This window comes from Python bivittatus, unplaced genomic scaffold (genome assembly GCF_059951505.1).
Source record: "Python bivittatus isolate LINGU-HERP-01145 unplaced genomic scaffold, Pbiv_v1 ctg000010_np1212, whole genome shotgun sequence".
NCBI classification, from domain to species: Eukaryota; Metazoa; Chordata; class Lepidosauria; order Squamata; family Pythonidae; genus Python; species Python bivittatus.
Window position 1 is genome coordinate 4,193,242 of NW_028277029.1, and position 23,563 is coordinate 4,216,804.

At 46.5% G+C, this 23,563-nt stretch overlaps 1 protein-coding gene across 3 annotated transcripts in view; it reads left to right on the forward strand.

Moving 5' to 3' along the window:
- Nucleotides 1-11,594: 11,594 nt before the first annotated feature.
- The window catches only part of EFCAB6 (EF-hand calcium binding domain 6), a 118,582-nt gene continuing 106,613 nt past the window's right edge, over nt 11,595-23,563 (forward strand). For 2 of the 3 annotated variants that reach the window (XM_088129229.1, XM_088129287.1), the window contains exons 1-4: nt 18,006-18,168; nt 19,189-19,409; nt 21,493-21,575; nt 23,445-23,511. In XM_088129229.1, the coding sequence (XP_087985355.1) occupies nt 18,006-18,168; nt 19,189-19,409; nt 21,493-21,575; nt 23,445-23,511 (534 nt within the window). Of the gene's footprint in view, nt 11,629-18,000; nt 18,169-19,188; nt 19,410-21,492; nt 21,576-23,444; nt 23,512-23,563 lie in introns of those variants that run through there. The other variant, XM_088129178.1, reaches the window with a different exon arrangement.

Here is a 23,563-nt window from a genome sequence, read left to right on the forward strand (position 1 = left end):
AAATTATAGCAAGTAAAGCAAATCTAGGGATTCTCTTCCGTTCCTCAAAAGGTCGTTTTGGGAGGATTTCCGAGAGAAAGGTAAAAAAGTAAAAAAAGTAAAAGTTGTTCCTGCAAAAGGTGACCTTTTTTAGGCATTGACGTGGTGGGATCACCACAAATCAGAATTCCTTTTTTTTTTTCTGGTCAAAACTTTTATTAAGTTATATAAAAAGTACAATTAAAATACAACTCAGAAGAAATAGAAAAGAGAGAACTAAAAGAAAAAGACAGAAACTAAAGGAGTGAGATCAAATAATAGAAAGATGAAACAAGAACTGACTTCTGACTATCTCCAATACAGATATAAATACAAATTTTAAAAAAAGTTAATCTCTTATCACTATTTAATCCTCATTCACATTATTTCTATCAACACAAACCATCCAACCGCAAATCAGAACTACAACTTTCATTTTTTCTCGAAGTACAAAGAAGACGGTTGTTTTCAGAAAGATTTGTGGAAAACTGAAACCAACCGAAATCTAAGCCGATACGCTTTGGTGAGGAAGATATTAAAAATAAATCAAGTTACAACGGTTCTGACATTTCACCAGTGTAAACAGAGATACCCAACCCCGCACAGATGGATCAAGTCAGGCGCCGTTCCTGTTGCCTTCATGGATCCATCTGTGCGGGGTTGGTTTTTTGGTATCAGCTTTGCCGTTCTTTTCATGCTGGGATTTTTTTCATCTTCTGTATGTAGTGTACAGCCCTGGCATTTCCTGGTGGTCTCCTTTCCGCAGATACCCCTGCTGAGCCTCCAACCCTAGACAAGATTGGCCAAGGGCCTGGGGGATGGCAGTTTCTCAGCCCTGACTCTCATGGGGTTGGGGGGCTCCTGGTTACCTTCTAAACGTACGGGGATACCGCTTAAGTAGCCACAACCAACCCACCCCTTGCCACTTCGTTCTGTCTTGCTGGCGACTTCCTCTCCCTCGGACGGGTGCGTATTTGGCTACTCAACAGGGCCTTTCAGTCAAGTAAGTAGCCTCGTCTCCCCCCCCCCCCCCCAGCTTGGGGGAATTGGATTTCACTGGGGAAAAGTTATTTTCAGCTCAAGTGCATTCAGTATCATGTTATTCTCTCGCTATCTAATCAGGGGCCCTTGCATTTTAGGTGCCCATGTGTGCCTTGGCAGCTCGCTTACTATTGGCACCATTGCAGAACACTGGGCAAAAGGAATCGATTTTCTACAACAGGATGCTGACTTTGGGTTTGGAGCCAAGCACAGTCAGGCTTGGTTAGTATTTGGATGGGACGCCACCAGGAAATCCCAGTGTTGGAAACCAGGCTGGATTGTCGCAAACAAACAATCTGTTGCCGAAGTTGAGCTCATAAAACTATGCAGTGCACACGGTTTCACACCCATGTTCAACCGGACAGGGGACAAGCTAAACCCGAAGGGACGTCATAGGTCAGAGCCCCAGATTTTGAGGAGTGTCCTCTAGCACCACACCCTGGACTCTCCCAACAGAAAGGACCATGAGTACGGCAAAAGGGGGTCCCTGAGGCTGAGACGAAGCAGATGTGTAGAAGGATGCCATGACTGATGGCACGAAAGCCATTAAGAGGCCGCGAGAACCAGCAGAGTCACCCTCCTCCTTTAAGGGAGGGCCTTTTTAATAAACATCTTATCATGGCCGCCTTGAAGCATGCCAGAACAGATCTTGTGCTTCAGGAGACAGTAATCACCATCAGTCTCAGCCTTGGGGGTCCAAAAAAGTCATGGCGGCTGTGACCTCAATGGGGCTTCAACTGCGATCATGGCTGCCATGTTGACTTCTTTGACACACACGCACGCACGCACACACACACACCCTGCAGATATTTGCGCTGGCGTATCTAATCAAGCAGGATGGAGACAAGTTGAACAGACAAATGGGGGTCCTCTTCCTTGTCCACATCCCCCAGATCCACAAGTTTTAAAAAAATACACATGAACCTGACAACTGGGGGCCAAGGTCACCTTCCTATGACCTCCCCAACACTCCAGTTCAAACAGAGGCAAACTACAGTGAAAATGATTCCCGGAAAGCTTTCATCAGTTCTGGCTCTGCTCCTTCAACATCTGACTGGAGGAGACCCTGGACTGCTCCACCATGCATCCCTGGATTTCAACCACGCATGGTGGCTGGTGAATTTTGGGAGTTGTCCACACATTTTGGAGTTGCCAAGGTTGAGAAACACTGCTCTAGAGCAAAGACAGCGGCAGTAGAGACACATTGATCCAGGTGTGTCTGCACAATGTGGCCAGAATAATCCAGATGTTGCATACAAAAACAGGCAAAGCTTCAGTTCTACCTTTCTGACCACCTTGACTTTTTCTGGCCACGCTCCGTGGACCCCCTGCTTGACCCATATTCTCTTATACCACTTGTTGAGGTCTTCCGGCCACTCCTGTTACTCATGATACGTTCTTCTACCTTTCTGTTGGCACAGCTGTTTCGCTTCATGTACCCCAATTTTGTGCTGAGGTTTGTTATATCCTGTGACAAATTATCCAGGTCCTGAACTTTTTTCCTGAAGGTTGCCCCCATATTTTGGACATTTTATATGCTACTTCGTTGTGGTTCCGAGTTTGGACTGGTCCTACAAGGTGATTGGTCTGAGCAGAAGAGCAAAATTACATTACTTGGTGAACAGAACTAAAACATGCAGAAAGAGTTGAGGAAGGATAAATGGGGGGGGGGGTGTCTTCTTAAAAATACTCTGATCTGTGGCATTTTCCTTCATTCTGTCATTATAAGCCTCTTCTCTTATTTCAAGGTTCTGGTAATCCCTCCTGGTGATGGGATCTACTTTGCTGCAATATGTATTTCCAATAGATGGTCCATCCAATTCAGTTCCTTTGATCTGGATATGGTAACACTACGCCATAGTGCATACTGCAATGTTGATTTTCCGGACTAGGAATCCTGGGTTAACAGACCATAATCATAGTAATTTTGGTCAAGATAAATATTCACGAACCTCCAGCAGAGGGGGATATGACACCAGAAAACAAGATGAGCACAACCACAATTGTAGTCACACCTCTAGCTGTGGAGACGAAGAAAACAATGCATAATTATTCATCATCCTTTTATTATTTAAAGATCTGTGTTTTTAAACATGACTTCCCCATTCCTCCCCCCGTGTGGAGAAAACAGCTAACATTCTTGGGCGACAGACTTTCACAGACGATTTCCCGCATCCCGCATCCCGTGGAACTTGTGTTTGCTATTGCAACGTAAGAGTAAGGTTATTAAATTCACATTTCAGTAAAGGAACATCTTCACGGTAGTGGCTTTCGGCACTATGCATTGCGGGGATGTCTGTGGGAGGTTAAAAAAACCAAGACGGAAGACCCACACCTTTTTTACAGGCAGGATGGACCCAAATACAATACAATGTACACTCTTAGGCACGTGCAATCTACTTCTGAGCAGAGAGAAGTTTTTGGGGTACCAGCACTTACTCAGAAGCTCAAACAAGGAACGAAGGAATTACATGAAGATGGATGGAGTTTTCCTTACGCATGTTGATTTGCAACCCAACTTTTCAGCCGGCTGAGGCTTACTCCCACACGTTCCTATTCCCCATCGGGTTTCTGGGCCACAGGCTCCCTTGTAGGAAAGTCCAACATCTAACTGAGGTTGTCTGACTGCAGCACTTCTAATGCGCCCTTTGCTCCTGCTTGACTGGCGGAAGACCAGCCTCTGAAACCCAGACACATCATGAGCGCATCAGCCAGGTCTGTGTCTGTGGTGATTGTGACATCAGCAGGAGCAGGGCTACACCATCTTCTCTGGGGTGCCCAAGGCTCTCAGTCGCCTCCAGAGGCCATCAAAGCACAACTATGGTCATAGTAAGTGCCTCTTTGGGAGGCCTCGTAAGGCTTTGCTTCTGGAACTCAACTCAGTCCGTCAACCCACAGAAATCTAAGTAAGAGTTGAACCGAATCATCTGGGAACCGTCTTGAGCAGCCTTCGAATTCCTACTCCAGCTAGATTGTTAAACAGAGAAACACAAGGTGTGTATATTTAAGAGTGGAGAGCAGACATATTATGTTTAAGGAGTTGTGGGGGGGGGGGGTTGGCACTGATTTTAAAATAATGGGATTGCAATGACGGAACTACAGCCACAGTAAATGGCAAGTCTTCTAAAAAGGCTGGGCAAGGTGAGATCTAGGTAGTGGGTGGAAATCAGGAGAATATCTTGCAAGAAGCAGCAACACACGTCTTTGGTACCAAGGATATGACATCAGGGCGTCCACAGGGCGTGGTCAAAAAAGTCAAGATGGCAGCCATGACAGGTGATCCAAGCTCTGCCTGCTTTTTATGTGCAAAGCAGGCAAAGCTTTGATCACAGTCATGATTGCCATCTTGACTTTTTTGACCACGCCCTGCAGACAGCCCTACAAAGCATGCTGAAATCAAGGGCATCTTTAACTTTACTTCTACCGATGTATTCAATAACTCGTGCTTTATTGTATTTTTATACTGCTTCTTATGGAGTACAAGGAGAGTAAAAAATCATTTCAACGTGTTTTAGAAATGACAGAAAACCACATTAAAGGGTGGGAGGAAACAGAGAAAAGGACAAAACACACTTATCCTTAACATTTCACACGAGGAACATCCTTTCAAGGTTCTCAGAATAATTATTTCTCCTCTCCCAAGCTGAAACTGAAGCAGTATTCTTTTTAAAAGACATAAACCAATTTACTGAGATTTAGAGACTTTAATCGCTGATTCAGCCACTTGTGTGAAAAAGATAAAATCTTCTTTGAATCAAGCTTGACTCTGGGTGATATCATGGACCCCGCCCTTAGAGGTCCTGCCTTCACACAGTGCTTGGTCCTGAGCTCAGGGCAGGGGTGTCCAGGGGTACGGTCAAAAAAGTCAAGATGGTGGATCGATGCCCTGCCTGTTTTTTATGTGCAAAACCTAGTTCAAGGTGTTGGCTCCCCAGGGGATCTTCCTGCAGCTGGCATTCAGGGCACTATAACCCTGCTTGCTGCCCCTCTTCAAACAGCCGGGGGTGCTCCAAGAGGCAAGCCCTCCCCCATTGGCAGCTCCATTAAGGCAACCATAATCCCCAGTCATGAACAGTCAAGGACAACTTTATAGCACTGTTGGCATCCAGAGCCAGCATCCATACAGCTGTGCAGACAGGAGTTTACATGGGCACAAGGGTAACAGGAAACAACCCTCAGCTCCTTGAACCGAATGGGAGCGAATTGGGGACAAATCCTCCGGTGTCCTGTAGGGAGGGGCAGGGCTTTCCCCCTCTTTTTCTCAACAGCTGGGAAAGGAGGATCATCCATGACGCTCCTAGGAGGGAGACACGGATCTGGCGATTGTGCTCCGTCCTGTTATTGATCGCAGGCATGTTTTATTCTTCCTTTTTAAAATAGTCACTGCTTTGGCAGATAACTTGGGTTAGTATTTATACAACATTTTCAGTATAATAATCAATTCCCGGTTATGTGTGAAACGCTTTCCTCTAATGGATTATTATTGCTATAAGGCAGTCAAAGAACGAGTTCCGTTCCCAAGGTCTGTCCTTAAGCTGAATTTGTATGTAAGCCAGAGCAGTATTATGGTATAACACTGTATAAGTAGTATGGTGTAATGAACTTGAACCATTGTGGATTTAACTCGGATTTTGCTACAATAGGCTCTGTTCTTAACTATGGGTCGTCTGTCACCCGGGCGTTCTTAAGCCGGGGACCACCTTTTGTGCTTAAAAACAAACAGCTGGGGGAGGACAAGTGACAGAGATATCAACTGCATCGTGACATAAGGATGTGTGACCCCATCATAGCTCATTTGGGGTGTTAATGCAATATATTGAACCGAACATGAGTCAACCACATTTTAGCCAAGCAGACTGCAGGAATCCAACCTCTGCTGTCCATTGCAAACTACCAAAAATTACCTTATGTCTATAGTTTCAACTTCCTGGTTCCCGTTACCGTTGGACAACATGGAAAGTGTAAAGATAAAAAACACCCTCAAATTGAGCTCAGCGCCTAGAGAGATCCATGTACTTTTCTGGGCAATAGTACAAAAGTGGTTGGCACTTTCGCCGTCTCTAGTTTTTTCAGCTTTCCAGTTTGGCCTCAAGATTAGGGTCTCCCACCAATTCACCAGGACCCTCCCTGCTCAGGTGGACTCGGTGTGTCTCCACCCGCTTTTAACGCCCAGTTTAACCAATAGTACTTCATCTTTTCCCCATTATTGCAGACGAATATTATTTGCCCATGTTGCAGATTTTCGTACAGCCATCACAGAGGGACTGGCTTGATAGACATCTTAAAGCACCTCTAACATCATTACAGGCTTCAGCTATGAAACTGCATTTTTAAATACTCTTCCATGGAAACCAACATCAGATTGGTTGTAATTGTTTTAAAAAGAGCATGTCAGTGGAAAGGCCTATCCCTCTTTCTTCCTCTCCCTGTTGTGAAGAATATTAAATCACACATGTCTACTTCCAGACAGACTTAATATAGCTTCTCCACTTGGTTCTGATCATTATAATAGTTGGCTCTGCATTTACAGGTCCTATTATGTGATATTCAGGTTCTGCCCATTCTGGATAAAAGGTAACAATTGGTGGCTTATACACAGCTCAAGTCCTAAAAGCAAAGGAAAGCAAGGAGATTAAACCCCACCATCTCTTGCATTTGATTCCAGAAAATTCCTACAGAGAGGGAGAGCTTTACACGGGGCACCCTAAATCCACCGTTCAAAGCAAAACTTTTAATTTACATTCCCAAGTTCACTTTTAAGCGTAATTAGCACTTTAGACATGTCTTCAGTTTTACAAAAGTTTTTGGAGAGAGAGGATAATTGAAGAGAAGGCTTCCCCAAGATTAATGAGATCAGAATGTCTACTCCTTCCTGACCGTTTTGGATCAGGCAGGAGAGCAATGTTAAATCAGTTAAGTCAAATGAAAGGGAATATGCTAAATTTCCAATATTTTTTTTTAAATAAAACACACAAATAAGAAGAAAATTTTCTTCCTTTCCCTTTTTTAATGGGATTGTCTTAAACAGTGGGTTATCTGTCTCTCAATGCTTATTTCTCCCAATTTCTTCAGGGGCATATTGCCCCTTTCCATTCAGGGTTATTGCTGGTCACCACTGATGTACATCTCCATTAAACCATCTAACCCACATAGGCAATTTCCCCTGTTAAATAAGGAGGGGGGTTCCTTGCCTGATCTAGAAAGCTAAGTGTGGTCAGCCCTGATTAATAATTGGATGGGGGTGATCTGGAATGTCTAAAGCAGTGTTTCTCAACCTTGGCAGCTTAAAGAGGTGCGGACTTCAACTCCCAGAATTCCCCAGCCAGCCATGCTGGCTGGGGAATTCTGGGAGTTGAAGTCCACACCTCTTCAAGCTGCCAAGGTTGAGAAACACTGCTCTAGAGCTACAGACTAGACTGGAAAATGAAAAAAGCAACCCCAGCAGTTTATCTGGAGAAGAGAAGAGAAGCTCAACCTGGTGACTTTATTTCTATTCCAGTGGCTTAAAATATTCCAGGGTGTCAGTGCTGTTGAGTTGGGTGGATCATGGATAATTAATGGAGGAGTTACGCTGGGAACTGGAGTTTCTCAGGGTAGAGCTGTTGACTGCATCAAGAGCCAACAGTCGCCTAGCTCCATGGCCGAAAAGGGAAAGGCTAAAAATCCATTAAATCATGGACAATAAAGAGAATTTACCAGAATGAACTGCCAGGTGTATAAGAAGGGTTTCCAGTTCTTGCTGACAGATGGCCGTTAAGTGGCCTTATGCAAACAAGCGAGAAAGGTTGCTTTGTGTGGAGGGCTCCACCTGTTTTCGTGTGTGTCGCCATTGTGGTGCCATCGTGACCTTTTGGGCCATATGCTGCGCCCCCCCCCCCATGCTTGGGAACCTCGGCTGAGTTTGAGCAAAGGAGCCCGACAGCTAAACAGGGTCAAACCTGGTTAGTACTTGGATGGGGAAATTGCATGGCTGTTGACTAGGCTGAAAAGCAGAGGAGAAATCTCAGAAAAAGGCCATTATCAGAACTTCAGAACTACAGTCAAAGGAAAAGAAGCCGATATCAAATCTGTCCATTGTTTAGAGATTGATAGGAATCAGGCCATCCAACCCATTTCGGAGCTCAAACAGGAGAATGAGGGGCCAAAATTATGAGCTGTGATTTCAGGGGTGAATGTGCTGGGTGGGGGACAGAACTAACTCTCACACCAAATACTAGAAATGGCCCAGTAAAGTTGGCATTCAGAAGGGAGAAATCTGGCAGAGTCAGATGCCTCCCACAGTGCTGGGAGGACTTTCCTGGTGGCAATGGCCATCAGAGTGTTTGGAAAAGGTTGGGCCAGGTCAGTTGCTCGTGAGGAAGCACTGAGCATCTTGCAGCCCTGGACAAGCTGGAGGCTTCAAGCATGGCCGAGGGTGGAGAAGGTATTAGCCATAGGCATGAACGGCAGCACTGAGTAGCCATTTGAGTAGCAACATTTGAACAGAGGCATGAATTGACTTATAAGGGAGTTCAGTCAGTGGCCACTGGCTGGTCGTTTACACAGCAACAGAGGCATTGCTCTGTGCCCTTTGTCCCCTCCATTCTCCATCTGTGGATGACAGGCAGAAGTCAGGTAGAGGTTAACATCCAAGAATTGAAATGACTTCTTCCAAAAATGCGTGGTGAACGGCAGAGCCCTATGAGAGATGAGATTGTGCAGGCCACGTCCAAAAAATATGGTGAACAAACAGATATGTTGCCTCAGAAATGGAAGGAAGGCCAGGACAGCAGATGAAGTGAGTTATTTTTGAAAAAAGGGCAACTCTCCCCAGAATGGCAGAGGTCCCTGACTCGTGGTAAATCTGTAATAGCTCCAAAAAAACCATTACCACCAGATGGGACAGCAGAGGATGCAGCAGTCCATCTGGAGGATGGCTAAAGGTTTGCCACAATGATTTGTGGTGCTGATCTAGCTCTTTGGAAGCCTGTGAAAGAAAGGTCTCCAACTATTCCAGAGTCTTGTCATTCTGGACTTCAGCGAAGTGTTTGGCTCCTTCCGGGAAGTGGAAGACTTCTTTGGTGGCTCAGAGCTCCTTCTTAAAGACAGCAGGTGTCTGGAAAACGATTCTGCACAGCAGAGCAAACACTCTCCAACCTCCAGCGTGGACTGTAAAAGCAGGGCACCAAAGCATACTCAAGAGGTCAGGCTAGATCACGAAGGAGCGCGTGGGATGTGGGTGGTGGAGGATGGGCTGAGAAATCAAAGTCTGTTTGAGCAAGAGGAAGTCCACCTAAAGGAAACCCCTTTTTCTTGGTAAAGCATGTGATGTAGCAAAGTTAGGGGCAAACTTCTGACATGAGAAACCACTTGCCGTATCAGAAATTTGCCAAGAACATTCCAGGAACGTACATTTAAGTCTCCAGGAGTCAAGGTCAACTTGGAAGCAACTTTAATGCTAAACAGGGTCTTTTTATAAAGACCTTCTCTCTAGCTAGAGCAGTGATCAAACCTAGAAATATTGTAATTTTTAAAACGCTTTTAGTCCCTTCTTAGCTGTTAACTGCTTACTCACTGCTAATTTCTTGGACTGGTTAATGAACTAAAATGTTTGAAAGAAATGTTCATTGACGTAGAGCTATCTCATATGATATTTTTATGATGTTCATGTTCTGTAGATGTGTATTACAAGGTAATGTGTGTAATGATATATGACTTGTATATGCTAAGAAGTCAGTACCATCCAATATATATGTGGTTAAAGTCCCATTTGCAGCCGTGTAAAGAGAGGAGCCAGATTTGGCCAAACTGGGTGGGATTTTCACCTCCCTGAAGTATAAGAAGTCCTTGCTGGGCCCTATCCAGGATCAAGATGTTTTTGCAACGGTGACGATAACTCCCCTTTGCCCCAAACATGGCCAACAGAGTCTCATCTTCCTTAGATGTTAATCCTAGGAGAGCCCCTGCCATCCTCCCCGAAGTCACAAGACCTACCCACCTCCAACTCCCTTTTCTCCCCCCTTGCTGGCAACAAAAAAGGGTTGCCACAGGATTGACTCTGGAATCACAAAGAGGCTTGAAGGATTCAAGGGGAACACCTGTGGAGGGCCACTGCCAACTTCACCATCTGCTGCCCGAGACAGCCCCTTCGCGCTGTCTGACGATATTGCTGGCTGCACGCAATGTGCAAAGCCGCACCTCTTGAGGCTGAGCGTGGTGGTTGCAGAGTTCACAGGGATGTTCCTGGTGGGTGGGTCAGCCGCAACCCTGCGGCTGCCTGAGACCTCCCTCGAAAATGTCAGGGTGAACTTACTGAGAAGTTGGGAAGCATATGCCTGCAGCCTGCTAGACTAGGATCGGGTCAGACCCCCTTGAAAAGGCAGTTTTGGGCACCAGCCTTGTTATGACAGAGGCACATGGGAACCATCGCGCTAAGCGAGGCGTCTCTGCCGGCTGTCTGGTCCTCATCACGTGCCAACAGAAGGAGAAGCTCAGCTGTGACATGCCTGGCAGGATCTGCCAGCATGTGTCTATCAAGCTAAAAATGCTAATTAATTAAGGTGTGGGTTTACCATCCCTTCTGATTCCTGTTTCCAGAAAGCGTGTTTCTTGTTATTGTAGGAAGCTGGGTAAAGCACTAACGATTTCCTCAACGATTACAGAGAGTGTTTGCAGCAAAAAGCAAACTCCGTTTTCCCTCCTGGGAGCACCTAGCTCAAAAATCAGCCCAGAATAATGCAGATCCCACATTATAAAACACAGGCCTCCCTTAACTGGATCTCCATCACCAGTGAATCTATCTATATTCGTGGAAAGTCAAGTATGATCGCTTTAATGTCTCCTTAATTGTCATCAGTATTATAATAAGCCAAAGAACCGGTTTTGCAGGTGTTATTATAGGGCACCATCACCAACAGTGAGATCATTTACAGGTCTGCCCGGGAAGTAAGCCTCAAAGTTGGCAACCTGGAAAACGCTGAGCTAACCGAAACGGGGACTGCTTTTGCAACCAGCGCGCGAGCCGCGCCCTCGGGAGCCCCAAGAAGCCTCCCGACTTGCCCCCCCCCCCCCCCCGCGGTCACCAGCGCGCCCGGGCAGGGTCGCCTCCTGGCTTGGCCCACAGCAGCCCTTCGTGCGCTTTTCAGGCCCTTTCGGGCTTCACTTAGGAGCAAACCCCCTTGAGCGGGGAAGGAGGCTGCGGATTGCGGGGAACGGGCGGGAAGGCCCTGACTTTGCGCCGGAGTCAATTGCGCGGCTTTCGGAAAGCGTGCGCCGCGCTCGACGGGCTTGGATGGGCACCGGCGCAAGGCTTTCCAGCCACTCCAATTGTCGCCTGAGTTACTGTTGCTAGGCGACAGCGCGGCGTCTCGGCCAATCGGGAGTGGCCCCGCGTTGCCGGGGCTACAGCGTCTTGGCAACGCATCTTTCAGCCGCGAAGTCCAACTTTGCAGGCGGCGAGAGGGACCAGGCGCGCTCCGAGCATCCTTGCGCCCCGCAGGCGGGACCCCGCTTTCCCTGCTCCCGCCCGGGCATCGCCGCGCGCTTTTCGGCGGACAATGACGTCCCAGGACGGAGGAGAAGAGAAACACGGTTGGTTCCTTCTGCGCCGGGAAACGGCTGGAGAGTGGCTTTTTCTTTCTAATTGCCAAGAGATGCGGGGAGCTCGGCGCAGAGGCAGCGCCCCCGGCGTTTCCTCCCCATAACCGCGCGAGGTAGATTCGGGGGCAGGATCGGCCGTGCGGCAATGCACGGGAGTTTGATCTCGCTGCCCCAGGCAGCGTTAATTCTGCATAATAACACGTTGTCTCGAGGTATGATTGTCACACACTGTGTTTGCCCAGTTGCCTAGCGAGCAGAGCTAATCTGCTTTCTGCGTTGACGCAGCCGCCTTGGCTTAATTAAACAAAGAAGTGGGGTGTCGATGTAACAAGTAGGCAAGTAGTAAGCGAACGTGCTGAACCATAAACTAACCAGGCCAGCCAACCAAACAGGAAGAACACACCAAGCTACACAAGCAACAGCAAACTATAGTTAGAATATAGTTCTAGAATAGCCCACCTCCAGCACGCTGTGCAAATATTCTCCCCGTGAGCCTAACTTCTGAGTGAGCACATTTATATCAGGGTTACCAGCATTTCCAGCGGCTGTAACAATTGCAGTTTTAATAGTGGCCTGAGCAAGATATATTAATCACTTATCTATCTAGTTGTGGATTGAGTTCCGTTTATCTAATAAGCTGTAAATACATAAAAAGTTTTCTGCTTTACCTTGTTCCACTCTGATATCGTATTTACTCCTTCATATTGCTTTCTGCAATATTCATATCCCCCTTTTGAATTAAAAGTGGCATCCAGTCAGCTTACAGTATTGTTGTTAAATAAAAATAAAATGAGAGTTGTTCTTTTGAATAGCAAGGAGGATTCTGTTTTAATTTTCATAACAAAACCCATAATGTGGTTTTCATTGAACACGCTTTATTAATGGTACATTATCTTTCATCTATTCCTCATCTGAGTCCTGAATTAAAGTAGCCTTGCAAAGGAGTTATAAGCACTATTAACCTGCCTGTCCATGTGCATTTATGAATAATAATAATAATAATAATAATAATAATAATAATAATATAATAGACAAGCTTCCTCTTTACCAACAGTTGTTACCTTAGTCCCCCCTTGCAGCTTCTCAATCAATTTCATTTACTCTTAACTCCTTCCCCCACCATCCAGAAATGCTGGAATTGTCTGCTCTCCCCTCATCTTTTCACTCATCTTTAGCTCCAGAAGTGCATGGTGCTGAGCAGGAAGAAGATCTGACGTGGCCCTTGATTTGGATGCTATCACGTGTCATGCATCCTCCCGGATGTCCTTTTCTTGTTCTTTAAAATGAAGCAAAATCCCATGAACTCTGGGAAAGCTCTACAGCAGGTTCCTCAACCTTGGCAACTTTAAGACGGGTGGACTTCAACTCCCAGAATTCCCCTGCCAGCCTTGCTGGGAGTTGAAGTCCACCCGTCTTAAAGTTGCCAAGGTTGAGGAACCCTGCTCTACGGGATCTATCTGTCTTGCTCCCAACACTAACCTCTCTTGTGGCTTAGAACTTTCTTTCTTTCTTTCTTTCTTTCTTTCTTTCTTTCTTTCTTTCTTTCTTTCTTTCTTTCTTTCTTTCTTTCTTTCTTCCTTCCTTCCTTCCTTCCTTCCTTCCTTCCTCCCTCCCTCCCTCCCTCCCTCCCTTCCTTGGAATTCTGGGAGTTGAAGTCCACCCGTCTTAAAGTTGCCAAGGTTGAGGAACCCTGCTCTACGGGATCTATCTGTCTTGCTCCCAACACTAACCTCTCTTGTGGCTTAGAACTTTCTTTCTTTCTTTCTTTCTTTCTTTCTTTCTTTCTTTCTTTCTTTCTTTCTTTCTTTCTTTCTTCCTTCCTTCCTTCCTTCCTTCCTTCCTTCCTTCCCTCCCTCCCTCCCTCCCTTCCTTGGAATTCTGGGAGTTGAAGTCCACCCGTCTTAAAGTTGCCAAGGTTGAGGAACCCTGCTCTACGGGATCTATCTGTCTTGCTCCCAACACCAACCTCTCTTGTGGCTTAGAACTTTCTTTCTTTCTTTCTTTCTTTCTTTCTTTCTTTCTTTCTTTCTTTCTTTCTTTCTTTCTTTCTTCCTTCCTTCCTTCCTTCCTTCCTTCCTTCCTTCCTTCCTTCCTTCCTTCCTTCCTTCCTTCCTTCCCTCCCTTCCTTGGAATTCTGGGAGTTGAAGTCCACCTGTCTTAAAGTTGCCAAGGTTAAGGAACCCTGATCTGGAGAACCGATGCCCCCCCCCTCCCCCCCCGGCCATCCAATGCTTGCTAGCAAGAGAATCCAAAACTTCATTCTCCAAGCTTGGAGACTCAAGGGAAAGCAACCAATGGCTCACCTTCTGTGACCTCATCACATTTCCAGGGGCATCTGGAGGGGGTCAAGCAAGTCAAGTTGGCATCTGCAACTCCATGATTGAAGTTTGGCCCCTGGGCGCCATCTTGACTGTTTGAACTGTCCCTTTGTAGGCCCTTCTCCCTTTCAGCAAGTTTTGGCGAGCCTCTTGCTTTCTATGCCAGGAGCCTGGCAGTGTCCTTGGCCAGGAAGTTTCTCAGCCTCACCTTCTTGCAGGCATGTCAGGAAGAAAGGTCCTTATAGGAGCAGCAGTTTGACGGAGGAGCCCATTTCCCCAAGAAGCGGGGTCTTCCCTCTGTGGGATGAGTTCAAGCCGAGCCTGGACAGACACTGGGGTTACTTTAATTTGGGTTCCTGCTCTGGGCAGGGGCTGTACCCTGGACCTCAGGGGCTGCTTCCAACTCGAAGAATCCTTACAGGGAATCCATAAATGTTCCTCTGAGCTCTTTGAGTAGAAAGACGGATAAACTTTTAATATATAAATGCAGGATAATGGATGGATGGCAGCAAGTTTGATGGTCCACCGAGTGCAGAGTGTGGGTGAAATCCATACATCTTTTATAGATAGAAAAATAACTGTTTGTTCCAGAGCTGTAGCTACCTAGCTGTGGTGGCAGGGAAGGGCGTTGAAAAGTGTATCTGTGATAGACCAGTTCATATGCCAATAACATGTGTTGGAGGTTCATAAATTTGCAGAAGAAGAGAATATGACATATGGATATTTGCAGATCGTTGTAGAAGCTGCTGAGAAATGTTTTCAGTCTGAAGCTCTCAGAATGATGCGCCCAAGGACCGTTTTGGGAATCCTGGGCTGGATTCATGATAGACACATTAAAGGGATAGACATTAATACAGGTTTGAGCGTAGAATGCCTGAAAAACTGCTTTGTGACAGGGCGATCTGGTCCAGTAAGACTACTGTGTGACTTATATTTTAGCTACCATAAATGGAAAGGGGGCCAGGCAGTCCTTGCTAGAGAGAGAAAGAAAGAATGAAAAACCAAGCATGAAATTCGATCAAGAGAAGATAAGCTGAACTGAACATAAAAGGATACTTTTTTTAAAAAAATCAGACTATCTTCTGATATGCTGTATGTTCACAGAAACAGGCAAATTTAGAAGCAGCCTGTAAAGTCGTAAGTTTCATAATTAAAACACAAGTGTTGTTGTTTTTTAAAAAAACCCATTTTTAAAAAAACTATACTAAAATTGGCTATAATTTTTGTCCTTAAATGCTCTGTTTTGTTTTAGGGGGAAACAGATTCATTTCTGAGTCATTTTTCATTTTCTTTTTTTTTTAAAAAAGAGGGTGAGATAAAAGAAAAGAATAAAGGACTGTAGAAGTTAATTAGTTTCTTCCTTAAAGAATGTACATAAGGAAGAAAAGCGTGTTCATGTTCTTTTTTGTGAGGATATGGCTTCAGCTAGGCCAGTGTTGTCCAAACTTGGCCACTTTAAGATGAGTGGACTTCAACTCCCAGAATTCCCCAGCCAGCCATGCTGGCTGGGGAATTCTGGGAGTTGAAGTCCATTCATCTTAAAGTGGCCAAGTTTGGACAACACTGAGCTAGGCGCCACAATATTTCTGGCCCAATCTTTTACTTTTACCTGCTGTGAACTTACAACTGGTGTAGTAGGCAAGTGCTCTGTGCCAGCATTTGCATGTCCTCGTCTAGAATGTGAAAATATAGCTGTGCGAGCCACCCAAGAGTCTGGCAAAGTGGGTGGCATACAAGTTACAGAAAAGAAATAAATATGGGAGGTAGAGAACCAGTTGCTTGGGTTATCATTTTGCTTAACTCCATTTAAAACCTGGCCCAGCAGAGGCTTTCACTGGAGGGTACGATTTTGATCTGCATCTTCAGCTCTTCCCACCCACCTCGCGTAAGCATCGGTGTGACAATGCACGCGAAACCATCGACCCGTTTGGAAAAGGGCTGTATGTGTAGAATTTATTTCCTTTCGCATAACTGAAAATAGGGTGTGTGCTTTTTGGAAAGCATTTCATTTCTGTCTCCATGCTTGTGAGCTACCAGTGTTGGGTGGCAGACCCTTGGGTGAGTTAGAGTTGTCTGGGTGCCCACGTTGCCTTATTCCTGCAGCCCCACCTCTGGCGAAGCAATGCCAGCCCAAGGGTATGTGGTGCCCCTGGCCACATGGACTGAGGGCACCACCTTCTGCGGATGCAAAGAAATGCATTTTTAGAATGACCTGGAAGGAGGAACAGCGTTGGCACCCTTGGCCAGTGGCCTTAGCCTAAAGCCAGCCCTGTCCAAAGTCCGGGATGTTGTGGGACTGGAAGAGCTCACCGATGGTTCATTTGTTGACTTATTTCAGGGGTTTATAAGGCCCATTCTGGGTCAAATAATATTTCGGGTGGTGTGTGATAAAGGCTGGAAGCAGGGGTGCCTGCAGCTTGTCGTTTAAAAAAAGTCAAGGTGGCGCCTGCGATGGTGTGATTGAATTTCCACTTGTGACGCACCAGGGTGGCCGCCATCTTGACTTTTTGACCACGCCCTGCGGACACCCCCGTTGAAAGTAAATCCAGTAAATCTGAACTGGCTAGACCAGCGATCCCTTACAAAGCAAAGAACATAAACTTTAAGTAGCCGTACAAGTATTCATACCATAATAGGAAAAAACCCGTAGAACATCAGGCATTATTTGAGAAAAGAGGCAGGATTTCATAGTTCCTTTCTCTATTTTTTTATTTTTAATTGCAGCAAGCTGGGCAGGGTCTAGGATGAAATGGCATAGGAAAAATGGGTTGCCAAGAGCATCTATCTAAAAGTCAAGACGGTTGTATGTAAAAAAGCGGCAGGGCTTGGATTGTGTAGTCACAGACACCATTGTGACTTTTTGGATGGCTCCCTGCAGACCCCTCTGCAGGTTGCCTATACGCTTTAACTCAGTGTTTCTCAACCTTGGCCACTTTAAGATGGGTGGACTTCATCTCTCAGAATTCCCCAGCCAGCATGGCTGGCTGGGGAATTCTGGGAGTTGAAGTCCAAACATCTTAAAGCAGCCAAGGTTGAGAAACCCTGCACTAGAGTGTCTCTGACAAGTGGCCATCCAGCTTCTAAAAAAATTGGGAAACTAGCAGAGGAAACCTTGTCACTTCCACTGACTGACAGCTCATACAGCCAGGAATTTCCTCCTGGGAACTCTGGGAGTTGAAGTCCACCCACCTTAAGGTGGCCAAGTTTGGGAAACATGGCTTTAGCTACTTTTGGTCACTCAAAATCACCCTCCACCTGCTATTTCAACCAGAGGAATACACTGATAGCGTTTTCCTCTATATTTTCCGTAAGATACCCCCAGGGTGCCCAGGTGGTTTTCCATGGAAAAACAGGAATTAGAGAAGGCGTGGAACAGCCAGTGCTTGTCCATCTCGCGGAGGCTGCTCTGGTGTGGGGGAAACCTTTACGGGGGTCGCCAGACGTGCCGCTTGAACTGATCCACCTGCACCGTCGTGCATTTGCAGATGTACACGGGGACGAAGCGCAGCAGCCCTGGGTCTCTGTCGGCATCCATTTGAGGCAGCCACAACACCTTTTGCACTACGGCCCCAGTGCTTTGGGACTCTTTGTCCCTGGAAGTCCGTGTCTGTCAAAGGGGGTTAAAACCACCCTGTTCCTTTTCACCAGAGCTGAATGCTCAGGGACTTTCATCTTGGGTGGCTTGCTTAATTTTCTTGGCTGGGTTTATGTCTGCCTGCTGCCAAAGCCCCTGCACAAGGTGGATTTCACTGCTGTAAATCAAATCATCCTCCTGCTCCTGCTCCTGCTCCTGCTCCTGCTCCTGCTCCTGCTCCTGCTCCTGCTCCTCCTCCTCCTCTTCTTCTTCTTCTTCTTCTTCTTCTTCTTCTTCTTCTTCTTCTTCTTCTTCGTCTTCTTCGTCATCATCATCATCATCATCATCATCATCATCATCATCATCGTCATCTATATGCCAGCTCAGTTCCCAAGCAGCAGGCAGAGGCCCTTCTCCCGAGAGACTGAGTTAGCTCCAACTTCTTTCTTTGCTCCCTCTTATTTCCTGCAGGAGCGATGTCCAGAGTGGTGAATGCATGTGATTACAAGACGTTATGCCCTCAGTCCCATGGGATTGTCTTCAATGCCAGAGTCCAGTCCAACTCATCAGGCAGATTGTCCACCCGGAGCAGCACCAGCAGCAAGAGCAGCACTGAAAGCTCTACCAAATCCGACTCAAGTGAGGGCCTTCCTGATGGTTCGGGTCCAGATTTCAGGCATCACCAAGCAAAATATTTCGGGTCGACCTTCCCTGGTTGGCGGGGAGGGGGGCAGCATCCGCAGCCCGCAGAGGTCATGCTTTAGGGCAGTGTCTCTCAGCCTCAGGAGTTTTAAGAAGCGTGGACTTCAACTCCCAGCATCCCCCAGCCAGCATTCATTGCTGGCTGGGGAATGCTGGGAGTTGAAGTCCACGCGTCTTAAAGTTGCTGCAGTTGAGAAGATTGGTCTGTGCTGCCTAAGAGATGCAGTTAATACAATGAATGGGCAACAGGGATGGAATCTGAAGAAAGGAAATGGCCTGGGACGGATTGTTTCAGAGAAGTGCAGGGTAGAAATGTCCAAATCAGTCAACCGACCTTCCTTGCCCCCGATGACCCGGAGTCCTTTTGGGAGTGGCTGCGGCACAGAGCAGTGATAAAGGAAGGTCCCTGCTAATTTAAAGGCTGCGTGTTGAAGATGTGCAGGCAGAACAAGGAGCGTTGAAAAGTCTCCTAGCTCTCCTAGGGAAACGGAGCATTTACATTTGGAAAGGGTGTACTTCTGAATGCTAAAAGCTAGTGACCGCCCCTAGAAGGCAGAGCCCTCCTGGTAACTCGGGTGACCATTATTTAAAACAGTATGCTGGATAATACTGTATATCAGCTCCCTACACTTCTTTGGACTTTACAGGTGTGCAATGTGTTTCACAACTGAAACTTTTTACCCCTGGAAGCTGCCTTTCCAAGCGTAAATCAGCTGTCCCCCCACCCCAATTTCCAAAGTGTCCTGAGCACAGAATGGCCCACCTCAAGCTTCAGAGCCCACTCCTGAACTCCACACAGGGCTTTGCAAGCCCCAAAACACTTGGAGCTATGCTGAAATATTTCTGGCGAGATTGCCATCGCCTGTCTTGAGCTCGAACGTTTTGCATCCCGTTCTGCGTCTTAAACTTTGTATTTCATTTGTACCCATTTTTAAGAAGGCCTTGTGCGTTTTGCAGCTGCTTCGGTCGGCTCCGTCCCTGATTCCACGCTGTCGTCTGATGTCATTGAGCAGATTTTGCTTCAGAAGATAATTGCAAAAGAGGATGAAATCAAGAAAGCATTCCAGATCATCGACATCGATCAGACCCTGAAGATCACTAAGGGCGAATTTAGAAGAGTGATTGAAACATTTATTTTGCCTCTGACAGATGAGCAGTTTAATGTGGTGCTGGCAAAGGTGTGTACTCTCGCGAGGGCTGTGCCTAAGTGTATTTCTCTTCCTGAAGTCAATTCAGTAATGCATTTGCTGACTCCGTTCCATTAAAGAAATCTTAGTTAATCGTAGTGGTTTAATTAATAAATTAAATCTGCAGGAAAGTGCATGGTAATAAAACCGTGGCTCTGAATAGGGTGATGCGTAATACCTCTAGGTCTGAGATGTCCTAGTGGTCTCCGTCCAGTCCGATCTGGCCTTGCTTAGGTTTTTCAAAATGAGCCAATATTGGCCAGGTGCTGGTCATCAATCATCAGGCAGATATAAAATTAAAATCATTAAGACTGGGGGTGAAAACAGATAACGAAGGGATGGTGGGGTGATCTGGCATTGTGCAATCTACTACTTGTTTAACTGGAAGCATATTTTGTCACCTTAACTTACACAAAGCTTTGGAGGGAAGGAAAAGTCTCCTTCAAGTTATTTAACATCTGTATGAAGCTGCCAGGTGAGGGCATCTGGCGGTTCAGGGCGAGGAGCTGTCAGAGGCTGGTGATACTCAGCTGAGTGGGGCATGCTGAGGAAAACATCAGCCAATGTCTGGAGGCTATCAGGGTCTGGACTGGGTGAAATAAACTCAGATTAAACCCCTCTGAGACAGTTGTACATCAATAAGCATCCAAAAAGATTGTTCCCAGTTGTCATTTGAATGGTGTCTCCTTTCCCAAAAGGAGTTGGTTTGTCAGCTGGTTCTCTGGGAAACCACCACTGTTTAACCACAGCTGGAGACGGGGGCCAGTTGCAATTCTACCTAGACCAGGATGTGTTAGCAACAGGGGCTCATGTCTTACTCACTACCCAGCTAGATTACATGCTCTGTGTGAGACAGCCTTTGGAGATGACCTGGAAGCTGCAGTGATCCAGGATGCAGTGGTAAGACTGGGACTCCCCCATTGCAGCAAAACACCACTTCTAAAAGAGCTGCATTGGTTATCGGTAGGCTTCCAGGCTATACTCAAAGTGCTGGTCATCACGTGTAAAATACTATACAGCGGGCTACCTGGCATCACCTTTCCAGTGCTGAATCTGCCTGTGCAGTAAGAACATCTCATGGAGGTCCTTCCACTGCTGGAAGTTAGGGAAACATAGACTAGACAGCAGCCCTCTTCTGTTGTGTTCCCCCCATTCTGGAACTTGCTGGGCCCAGAGGTCTGCGCAGCCCCCTCCCTCGTGGCATTTCTAAATCAGCCCTGTTCCTCCAAGCGTCTACCCCAAGTTGATTGCTAGAGGTGTCAGTCTGGGAGGTTTCAGAGCCTCATCTATTGTTTTGCGTTGTTTTCTTGCCCCAAATCTTATCCGTGTGGCATGTTATAAAAGCTGTAGACAAATGAGGAAGCAAACATAGGATGTTAGCTTTGGGAGGGAACCTGAGGTCATCTGTCCAGCCCCCTGCCCAGTCCAAGAATCTACTGCCTAAGCGTCCCCCACAGACGGCCATCAGCATCTGATTAACCTTCAAGCAGAGGAGAGTCCACCATCTCCTGAGACAGCCTCTTCCACTGTGGAACATTTCCCACCATTCATGGACATGCCCGTGTCATCTTCTTGACCACATTTTCAAAATAGTTCTCTACTGCTGTCCTCCAGGATGTGGTGTTGGTTCTTGTTTTGACTTCTCCGTCTAACATACCGCCCTGGGAATTCCTAGTGGTCTCCCATCCACATCCTGGCTAGATCTGACCCTGCTTAGCTTTCTGAGAGGTTGGGCAGTTGCAGCTGAATTAATATCCTGTTAAATAGAAGCAGTAGGTCAGAAAGTTATAGAACAAAGTAAATCTCCCAGAAACCTGCAAAGGATTTGAAAGAATTTGGTATGACTTTCAACAGATAATACTGAGAGCATTTGAGGGTGCAAAAATGTTGACGCAAGAGTATAAACTGTTTGCTGAACTTATTTCTTTGGAAATGTATAACCGAAGAAAGGGGACTATGCTTTTAATTACGGTATCTGTTATTGAAGGGAAGAATGAGAAGGGGTGGACATGATCATTCTGCACTGTGCTGAAGCATTACCTCAAAGTAATCAACATTTTTTAAATTGAAACAGGTTCCAGGAATTAGCAAAGTTACCGTTCCATATCTTGAGTTCTTGTCAACGTTCTCGAGGCCCATCAGTACCCTGAGCACAAAGTAAGGATGTTGGTACAGTTTATTTCTTGCTGTGCTGTTTTAAGTAAGAGAGAAATCAAAATGGCAAACTCTGAATAACAAAGCTTGAGGCCACCAGTGTAAACGGCATTTATGGACAGCAGCACCAGACTTTTGGTGAGCAAAACTGGGCAAAGGGAGCAGAAGGCAAACGCTTGCCTTGGGCTGCCATTTTCAGCAGAAACTCCATGTACGCAACAGATGTGCTTTTCTGGCCAAGGCTGAAGGACCAGTTTGTCCAGCCAGACACTGCCTCATATTTCCAAGCAGAACTTGGGAATGGTCTTTATTCCCCATCAATATCGATTTGGTGGGATTATATATTCCACCTCAAGGCAGCACACCTAGCATTCTCTCTTCCAATTTTTCCCACAGCAACCTTGGGGGGTAGGTTGAAAATCACCCAATGAACTTCCATGGCTGAGGATGGATTTGAACTTGAGTCTCCCAATCCTTGTCCAACTCTTAACCACTACACCGCATTGGCTCTCTTAGACCATAGTTTCATCTAAGCTGTTCTAGTTAGCCACTATCAACAGACCTGTTTTCTAAGGGTTTAAAGCCAGTTTTAAAACCATCTTGGTTTCTCCTCTTGATGACCTCCAATGGGTTGGATTTCAGCCAGGGACATCTTCAACAAGTCAGGGTCCAAATGGCCAAGATGGTCTACATGACCATATGATTGAAGTCCTGACACACACAAAGGTGTGGCCTTCAAATCAGGTGGCCAAGGACCCATCTTGACCTTCCCTTCCTTGTGGACACCCCTTGACTTTGGCCCGTTGGCTTGGGATTATGAGAGTTGTAGTCCCACCCATTTTGAGGCCCAAGATGAAGAAAGCTGATTTACAGCTTGCCTATTTATGCCCCAGAAAATACAGTCCCTACCCAAAAGTTCACGTTCATGTGCTTCATCAGATACATCCTTTCTGTAGTAAATTCTACTTTCATCTGTTGCTGGAGGGAGGGAAAGATGCCCCTTCCAGGACAATTTTAGGAGGCGAGCTAAGGAAGGATTCTGACCCGAACCATGACCTTCTAAAATGATATTGAGTAAAATTCACGGCTGTGTAGTGCTTCAGTTTTTGTTTCCCAAAACTGGTTGAACGAACGTAGCATCTGTTGGCAGCGCATAGACCAGCACTTGTTCCCCCAGGCACAAAGGCTCTGAGATGTGACACAGAGGTGTGAGTCTTTGCGCCTCCTGTCCTCCGAAGCGCCTTCCAGACACGGCCTTGTAAATGCTGCATAATTGGTGACACCATGTAGGAATAAATCAATCCAGCATGTGTTCAGCCCTAGCGCTTTGCAAGGCTGGGAAAGATTCCTTAGAGCGTATTTGCAGTCCTCTTTGCTCACCTGCAAACCTAACATGAAGAGCCCAGGTAGGTGAAATGATGGGACACCCACTGCTAGGCAGACAGGAAGGGCTGGAAGGAGAGATGATTGGAGTTTTAATCAGCATCAGAAACATACTCGTGTTTTCTTTTGTGCCACAGAAGAGGGGGATGGTTTCAATCGGGGAAATGAGGTGATGAAGAGGTTTATTTTCTCTGCTTCCTAGCAGAATTCCTCTTTCCTCTTGGCTCTTCAGACTACAGCTAAAAAAAGGAATGTGTGCTGTAAAAAATACCCAGTGAGTCTCCTGGTCCCCGATCTGGCTTCCTCCCCAGAAGCAGCTGTTGGGCCAAGCCCCCTGCTCTGTCCCTCCCTGCTGACCTGGCTCAGCTGCCCGCAGGAGCAGAGAATCTGTTTTGGTCCCCAGCTAAAGCTCAGACCCCTTTTGATAAGAGGGCAGGCTTGATAAAACCACGGGGGTGACCTTAATTTCTGCTTGGTTTCTGGTTTCAGGTGGAATAATATCGGAGAAAGCCGAACCAGGACCCTCAGCCAGATGGAGTGTCTCTTACGAGAGAAGGTACCACGTCACCAGGGCCTCCCACCCTGAACGGGACCCCCAGTGTTGCAAA